General features: G+C 42.4%; 1 protein-coding gene across 1 annotated transcript; it reads right to left on the reverse strand.

Moving 5' to 3' along the window:
• Positions 1-3,052: 3,052 nt before the first annotated feature.
• LOC138143161 (uncharacterized) lies at positions 3,053-3,511 on the reverse strand. The gene has a single exon (XM_069064371.1). It carries the CDS (start codon positions 3,509-3,511, stop codon positions 3,053-3,055), a length of 459 nt encoding a protein of 152 aa, XP_068920472.1.
• Between the last annotated feature and the right edge of the window lie 5,459 nt (positions 3,512-8,970).

The following is an 8,970-nucleotide window of genomic DNA, read 5'->3' on the forward strand; positions in this document are numbered from 1 at the left end:
CTGAACAGAAAATTTGACTTTCAAATACAAGAAGCATGAGAAGGTAAACAGGAAAAAGAAACCCTAAGGAACTTATTAAAGTTGAAGTATTTACATTCCTACATGGAAAAATAACTCATGAGACTTACAATATAACTCATGAGAGTTACAATCCTCAGTATGTTGAAGGGAATATATATGTATATATACATATATATGTATGTATAGGAGGGTGTGTGTGTTTATATATGTGTGTGTATATGTGTGTACACATATACATGGACAGAGGGCACAGGATCAGTTGAATATGAAGGGATGATATCTAAAAAAAATAATAGGTGAGAGAGGAATATATTGGGAGAAGGAGAAAGGGAGAGATAGATTAGGGTAAATTATCTCATATAAAAGAGGCAAGAGAAAATACAATGGAGGGGGAGGAGAAGAAAGGTGAAAGGGAATGGGTCAACCTTACTCTCATTTGAATTTGGCTTAAGGAGGGAATAACATATACTCTCAATTGGGTATCTTATCCTACAGGAAAGTAGCGGGAAAGGGGATAAGAGGGGGGATGATAGAAGGGAGGGAAGATTTGGGGAGAGGATAGAAGCAAACACTTTGGAAAGGGACAGGGTCAAAGTAGAAAATAGAATAAGTGGGGGCAGGATAGGATGGAGGGAAATATAGTTAGTCTTTTACAATATAACTGCTATGGAAACATTTTGTGTAACTACACATGTACAACCTATATTGAATTGCTTGTCTTCCCAGTGGGGATGGGTAAGGAGGGAAGAAGGGAAAGAATCTGGAAATCAAAGTTTTAAAAACAAATGTTAAAAACTTATTTATTTTTACATGGGACTGGGAAATAAGATATACAGGCAATGGGGTATAGAAATACATCTTTTCCTACTAGAAAGTTGGGGGGGGGTGGAGGAGGATATAAGAGAGAGCAGATTGGGGGAAAGGGTATTCAGTAGGCTCACTATCTTGGGGTGGGGGGTAGGGGAAAGATGGGGAAAATTTGTAATTCAAAATCTTGTTGATTTTGTTGAATGTTGAAAACTAAAAATAAATAAATAAATTAAAGAGGAAAAAAAAGCAAATGATAGTTGCCAAGTGTAAGCTGAGACAAATGTAAAGAGTTTGGGAGGGCAATTTCTGAAGGTGGAATGCTTATCTCTGAGCCATCTCATCCATAAAGATGGGCATTTTGCATAAACGTATCTCTAAGCTCTTGCAATGCCTTCATTCACAGGTGTTTCCATCAATCAGAGCAGATTTCTTCACCTACAATCAGAACATCATACTCAGTCTGGTGGTGGGTGGGGAGAGAGTGCTGCTTTTGTGAAGAATCCTAGGATCTAAGGAGAGGCTTACTTCTAGTTTGGGGCTAGATGATACAGTGGATAGAGCGTTGACTCTGTAGTCAGAAAGACCTGAGTTCAAATCCAGACTCAAACACTTACTGTGTGACACTAGGCAAGTCACTTAACCCTATATGCCTCAGCTCCTCATTTGTAAAATGAGCTGGAGAAGGAAATGGCAACCCACTCTAGTATTCTTTGTCAAGAAAATCACAAATGGGGTCACAAAGAGTTGGACTTGACTGAAATCAAGAAGCAACAACAATAATATCTAGTCCAACTTATACTTGAAACAGGAATATCTTTTCCAACATTCCCAAGTAGTTTTCATTTGAAGACCTCCAAATTACGAGCAACCCACTACTCCTTGAAGCATTCCATTCCATTTGGGACTCTGTCTCTTCCTCTATCTCTCTTTCTCTGTTTCTCCCTCTCTCTGTCTCTGTCTCTCTCTTGCTCTTACTTCTTCTCATCCTTAATAGTATCTTTTCTAGCATCTATGAAATCACCTTATCTAGGCAGCTGCCTACTTTGCTTACCCAGAGCATAATCTTAGGGTTTGAAGGGAGCTTGGTCAAATAATATAATCTTATACTCAGTATAGGAGCCCTCCCCTGCTTTGTACCAGTCCCCTCCCCACACCCTCCACCTCTGGTACCATGACATAAAGTGGTTATACCCCTCTCTCTCAGATATTTCAAGTACTTCAAGGGCTCATGACCATCATCATACTCCCATATTGTCCTGGGTCTCCTCCCCACACCTTGCATAGATCTCTGACTTCCCTTACCACATGACCCTTGGGAATCAATTCCCATAGCTCAGCCAGGTTATCAAACTCAGGAAGAGACATGTCCTCACAGGCCAGTGTTTTTTGATGTGGAGCTTAAGACCTTTTATTGAAGAGCATAAATTACTCACACAAGGTTAAGACCCAAGGACTGAATGACACCTCCAGAACCCCAGAAATAGATGCAGTGCCACTGAAGAGAGGGCCTTTCAGTCTCCAATCTATTTCAAATGTAGTTGCACATACCATGTAGGTAACTCAATAAATGCTAATTGACCATGGTGCTGATGATTAATTGTCTCAGTAATCTTCTGGTATGTTGGGTGTTTTGTTATTGTTAAGCATTTATCATTGTGTCATTACCAGGCAAGAAAGCACAATCTAGGATAGCAGCACCAAGGATGACCCCCAGTGACCAGTCCACAGAGAGACTCTAATCATCTACTTCCCCAGTCCCTATTCCCTGCCCTGCAACCATGGTAGAGAGATGGTATTTGGAGGAGGAATATGCGCCAGGGACTCTTCACTACTGAAATTATGCTAGGCCGGGTCCTTCCCATTTTTGAGGTCATTTTGCATGGTGCTTGCTACTGAGAAAGCCTATTACTGAACATATTCTTTCCCAATGGTGCTCGATGTGGATAGAGCTTGCTGTGGGCAGCTTCTGATATGGATGGGGTTTGCTTTGATTTGCAGAGATTACTGCTAGTGATGCTTGTTATGGAAGGAAGGTCCTCACTAGAGGATTTACTATCTGTGACCAATTTGGGGCCAGCTCAGCCTTTTATACTGGACATATTGGATGGGTCATGTGCCTGTTTGAGGCTGGGAATTCTGTTTCCATAGCCTGGTGATGCTTGTGACCAATAATCTTGTGGCTTGGATTCTTTGTGGTCATGAAACCCTTAGTCCAAAAGGGTTAAGTACACTTGGAGCTGCTAGTCAGCAGGCTGTTTTCACTCCTGTTTGTGCAAGCTTGGATGTTGTTATCCTCACTGGTCATGCTCGCCTGCTGAGTCTGCCTGTTATGACTGCTGCTGGACTGGCTAGAGTGCTTGCTGCCCCTTGGGGTAGACCAGATACTGCCAAAACTGCTGTTGCTGCTATTCTCCCGTCCCGAGCTTTCCTCTGTGCTGCTCATCCAGGTCGTCTGGCTGCCGCCTGTATGGCTGGCCTGCTTGCTGATTGCTTCACTGGTGCAACTGCTAGCCACACTGGTCTTTCTCTTGCTGGACAAACTGGTCCAGCTGTTGTCTCTTATACTGGTCTGACTTTTGTTTGCTGAGCTGTGCTGACTTTTATTGCTCTGACTCAGCCGAACACTGCTGGTAGGGCTGGCCTGTTGACTGCCTGACAGCCTGGGGCAGTTGTCCTCCATGCTGATCTGAAGGGACCCTACTCTGCTGGTGCTGGTGCTGGTGAGGCTGCTCTCTGTGGCCACACTCGTGTGTCTTCTGTATGCCAGGCCAGCTGCTGTGTTCTGGCTATTACTCTGCCTGTCACTGATGTTTCTCTCAGGTTTCTATAGCAAAGGTTGCCCTATTGGAAGCTATGTCTAAAGGCGAGGGTGTAGATTTTGTTTTGTCCTGAACAGTGACTTCACAGTAGTGATGGAGGCCAAAGTATGAGCCTGGAGATGTGGATTCAGTCCCTACCTCTTTATTGGAGTCTCAGGGAGCATCTATCTTGGGTCTTTGGGTAGATGGGTTATTCCTTGAGGAAAGGTGCTCAGATTGACCCCAGGTACATGAACTTTTGGGGTGCAATGGGGCAAAGCCCTGGCTCTTTTCCAGAGGCAAAATTTCTAGCCTTTTAAAAAAACAAGCCCCTCTGATTGGCTGAACTGGTTCCCATGGTGACCTGGCTTGTGAGGTAGAAATCAGAGAAGAGTGCTGCTAAGGGGCAGTAGCTCATAAAGAATGTGCTTGTTTTGGAGGTGATTGGCAAAGGGGAGATGGGAAGGAGGCTGAAGATCTGATAAAAATTGCTTTCTCTCTGTTCTTATAAGGCTGGCAGTTTGGGTTCTGTGCCTAAAAGGGCCAAAGGAGGTTGCTAATTGATACCTATCCTTGGCTCACAGGATCATATATTTAGAGTTAGAAGAGACCTTAAGAGGACAATCCCCTCATTTGAGTGATTGGTTCAAGTCACACAGCTGGTAATTATCTGGGGCAGGATTTGAACTCAGGTCTTCCTGCCTCTAAATCCAGCATTCTATTTTTTTCTACCTCTGGGTCTTGGATCAGCTGTCAGCTTAGTCTGGCAGGCTAGAAAATAGTTCACCACCTTCTCATCTTGAGGCCCGGAAGATGTCTCCTTTGGTCTCTATGACTGGCTCTGGTGGGCCTTTTGGTCTTCTTTCCACACTCTCCCTGCCCTGCCCCAACTCCTCTTATGTTTCCTCTCTATAAAAGGGATGACTCCATCCTATCCATGTTACCTCCAGGAATTTGGATACCACTGGATGAGAGGGACCATGGAATGATAGAAGGAAGGGTACTCTTAGGAGACAGATCTGCTACAATCATTACTATTACTATTAATGACCACTGTCCTCCTCCTCCTCCTCATTGTATGTATAGGAGATGGAAGGGACCTCAGAAGTCATTGGGTCCCATCCCCTCATTGTATAGATGAGGAAAATGAGACCCAGAGGCATGAAGTGATTTGAACTGATGACTGTAGACTCTAAATTCATTGTGCCTTCCAAAGCCCCTTGATGCCTTTTACCATCAGTCAACACCATCAGTGTCCTTTCTTGATGTAATTTATTCTAGTGCACTCAGAGAGATTTCCTTCACACACTATTAGGAAATCCTTGTCCTTTTGGGAGAATCTTATAGTCTATTGAAGGCGGCAGAAGCAGGTGCTGTGGAATGCTTAGGGTTTGGTCAAACATTGAAGATGCCAAGGTCATCCAGTGCATCCTGGGCTATCACGGGTTGTTTTGACTTTTGTCTTGCCCCACTGGATTTTGAAGACTCTGGAAGAGAAAGTGAGGCTGGTGACTTTGTGCAATTCTGCTTTGCTAAAGTCCAATTCCTGCACAAATCAAGGCTTTGCCCCATGATGTCATTGGTCCTCTTCAAAAGCAAAGGACAAAAAGCAACAGCCATTCTTAGATAAAATTATTTGGAAATCCCCGTTCCTTTGGGAAGGCATTTGTCTCACTTTGGGTGGGAACCTGCCTATTGCCTGGCCTAGGCTGTGAGAAGTGGGAAGAGCTTAAATGAGGAAACCCCCATTTCCTCTGCAGGCAACAGACACCTGGCCCACTCAGTGTTATTGGACACTTTGATCCTGCTCCTATTATCCTAGGCTGGCTGTCATCTATTGTTTTTTAGTTTTGTTTATTATTTCACCTGTCTTCATGTGTTATTCAGAACTTTTGAGTTAGCTTGCTTTTGAGTTAGTGTAAAAGACAAGGGGATATGTGGAAAAATCAGGAAAGAGGGTATTCTCCAGAAGCTCAAGTAGAGAGTAAGACAATGGAGATCTTTAGGTGGGGAGCCCCGCCCCCCGCCCCATCTCTGCTGGAGGCCTCTCCCTCTTCTTAGGGACAACATCTTCTGAGACCCTTGGACCTTCTGCGCTTCTCAAACTGTTGCACACTTCTCTGAGTCTCAGTTTCTTCATCTATAAAATAAGGGGGTTGAACTGGAGGCCTTGATAAGGTCCTTTCCATCTCAAATCTCTTATTCTATGATTCTATGCATAATAATAGTCATCATTTATATAATGCCTACTATGTACAAGGCATTGTGCTAAGTGCTTTACAAATACTGTATCATTAGATCCTCACAAGAACCCAGAAAGGTACGTGCTATTATTACCCCCACTTTACAATTGAGGGAACTGAGGCAGACAGAGGTTAAGTGACTTGCCCAGGATCACACAGGTAACAAAGGAGAAGAACTAGGTTGTAAACTCAAATTCTACTCCAAGTTTAGTGTTCTTTCCACTATCCAATGTTGTCTTTCTAGACAAACATTGTAGGTACTCTAGAAACATGCCCATTTTTTAGTTTATCTTATTTCTTCTGCCCCCGACTCTTTGAGGAGAGCCTCATCTTCTTCCTGGGGCTAGATATGTATCCTTTCTATGGCCTTTCCTTTCTTATTTCTTAGAGGAGGGGAGAGAAGGAGGGAAGGAGAAGTAAAGGACAGTCTGGACTTTTCTCTAGCTATGCTTGTAACTCCTATGGATTGAGAGTAGCAGCAGGACTCCACACTCAATCCCAGCTTCTGGTCAGGACAGGATGTGGTGGGACCTCTAGGAGAGGAATCAAGCTCAGCTGAAGTAACCCATTCCTTCCTCTGGGGCACATTCTACCTTTGCTTATTATTCTTTCCCAGAAAGCTTGGAAATACTAGTCCAGAATCAGCCTTGTGGTTGGAGTTGAAAGGTGTCTTGCAGGTCATCTACTCTGGGGTGGTGAGAGAATTGGAGACAGTATGGAGATCAGCCAAAGCAATGCAGTTGTCCATTACCTCTGGGGAAGAGGTAAATGAAGAAGGAAAGATTGTGTCATGGAATAGGGCTTCTGTTTGTTTATGGCTTCAGATGGCACAGCTAGCTGCCTCAGGTAGAAATTTCAGAGAAGCATATTTCTCCTAAATTTTTAAGGGAAAATCTGTCTAACAACCTCTGCTGTTAAAACTTAGAACAGGTTGCTTTGGGAAGTAATGGATTACTCTGGACTAGAGAAGCTGTATGGCACATAGGCAGTCGTGGAGAGAGGACCCTAAGTCAGAAAACCTGAGTTCAAATCTTGCCTCAGATTTGTTTTAGCTGCATGAGGTTTCAGCCTCAGTTTTCTCACCTGTAAAATAGGGATTATAATAGCATCTACCTCACGAGGTTGTTGTGAGGATCAAATGAGATACTATATTGAAAGAGTTTTGCCAGTCTTAAATTACTATATGAATATGTTGGTTATTATTGTTATTATTATTACTTTTTTGGGAGTATTATGGATTCCAGTATAGAAGCCCCAAGGTATCATATACTTAGACCCTTCCTTCCTTACATGGCCCAGCCCTCCCAGTTTCAAAACCTTTCAGTGGCTCCCCATGGTTTCATGGGTGAAGACCTTACAAAGGGGGTAAGTAAGCTTACAATAAAATCAGCTTCCAATTGGGTTTTAACTCACTTTTCCAGTTTTATCTGATTTTCTTCAACTCTGGCCAAATGGGACAACTCCTTCCCCCTTCTAAGGTTTCTCTTCCCACATCTCTTTTCCACAAGAATAAAATGAGAGAATCTATGAAATGCTTCATTAAAATACAGGTAAATGACAGCTACAGTGTAGCCCTGAATGACCAGTTAGATGACCCTGTCAGAAATGAAAATAGGTAAATCTACCATGACTTGTTCTTGACAATGGTATGCTTCCCCTTTGAGGTTGATATTTACTTTTATTCACTAGCTGTAGCTTTAATTTTTTTTTCAAGAGGCAGATCTATGGTTTCAGTGATATAGGAAAGTCCCAGTGAGGAAACCTCCTCTTCCAATGGACATTGCACCTGTTATGAAGGTGTCTTAGAGGCTGACTGGGGTGCACTGACAGGTTAAGCATCTTTAAATAATACATTCTAGAATTTTGCCAGAAATCGAAGTCAACCTTGCTGACCTATAGTTTTCAGATTGCATTATCTTTCCTCTTTTAGAAAATCAGGAATTTTCTCTTCTCTATTTTTGTAGTATCTCTCCTGTACTTCATGACCTTTTCCTATTCTTGGTCAGTCAGTTAATCTATAATATATATTGTATTATAATATAGAATATAATAAACCAGCATTTATTAAGTGACTACTGGGTACCAGCAGTAATTACTCAGTTTTATTCTTTATTTATAAAAAAGACATTTGGAACAAAAATATAAAATGTTCTGTGCCTTGTTTCACAATAGAGAAGTGGTTTTCTTAGTTTTTAAATGGTGCTATGGAATAGAAAAAGCATTCATTAAGAGTTTACTATGTGCCAAACATTGTGCTACAGATAGAAAAGTGGGAGAACCTGCTTTCAAAGGGCTTACCTTCTAATTAGGAGAGACAACACATAGAGGAGAGTTTGGGGGCAGTGTTGATGGACAAGTCTGACAGTCTTTCACAGGTTAGTGTGGTTGACAAGGGTCAGGGGTTCTTAAGTATAATGGCAAGCACATAAGTAGTTCACACCTTGTTTCAGCTATTGAATTAACACCTTGTTTCAGTTCAAGTTTCTTTTGAGCCTTGTATCAAGTCTGTTAAGAAACAGAATGTATGAACCCCACAACTTGTAAACCCTAGAACTTGTGAACTCCTGGGGAGGAGCTAATGACCCTATAGAAGGAGAGCCCAGGCTAGGGATAGAAGAACTGAGAAGGACTCTTGTGGTGGCAGAGTCAAGAAAGAAAAAACTTGTGGTATCCTGGCACTCTGTTTGTCTGCTCTATTTGTGTTGATGTTTGTTTGTGATACTTTGTACAGAAGCCCTGGGATCTTACTGGAAGCCCTGAAAGACAGTTTTGTGGCTGTATGTTTACAGAAGTCCTGGAGGAAGGTTTTGGAGTTCCTGGGACTTTACTGATAATTTGTGCTGAACTTTTGGACCTTATTTGTGGGTCTAAGTTGATTTCACAGGCAGATAGTGATTGATGATGGTCCTGGCAATGTGCATGAATATTATTGTGGCTCTATCAAGCTTAGTCTTCCCAGAAACAGGAAGTGTGAAGGTCTTTCTTCCTCTGAAAACTGCCTATTTGTATCCTTTGACCATTTATCAATTCAATTGGGGATTGAACAACAAAAACAAAATAGTGGGAAGAATCCTGGACCATTTTCTGTGGCTTACTGG

The sequence above is a fragment of the Petaurus breviceps genome, unplaced genomic scaffold (assembly GCF_028583685.1).
Source record: "Petaurus breviceps papuanus isolate PSGF00001 unplaced genomic scaffold, PetGlider_PUasm1.0 138, whole genome shotgun sequence".
In the NCBI taxonomy this organism is placed as follows: domain Eukaryota; kingdom Metazoa; phylum Chordata; class Mammalia; order Diprotodontia; family Petauridae; genus Petaurus; species Petaurus breviceps.

What these genes read in the sequence shown, in the direction of transcription:
- LOC138143161 (XM_069064371.1), bottom strand. Translation starts at nt 3,511, where the DNA reads ATGGAGGACAACTGCCCCAGGCTGTCAGGCAGTCAACAGGCCAGCCCT.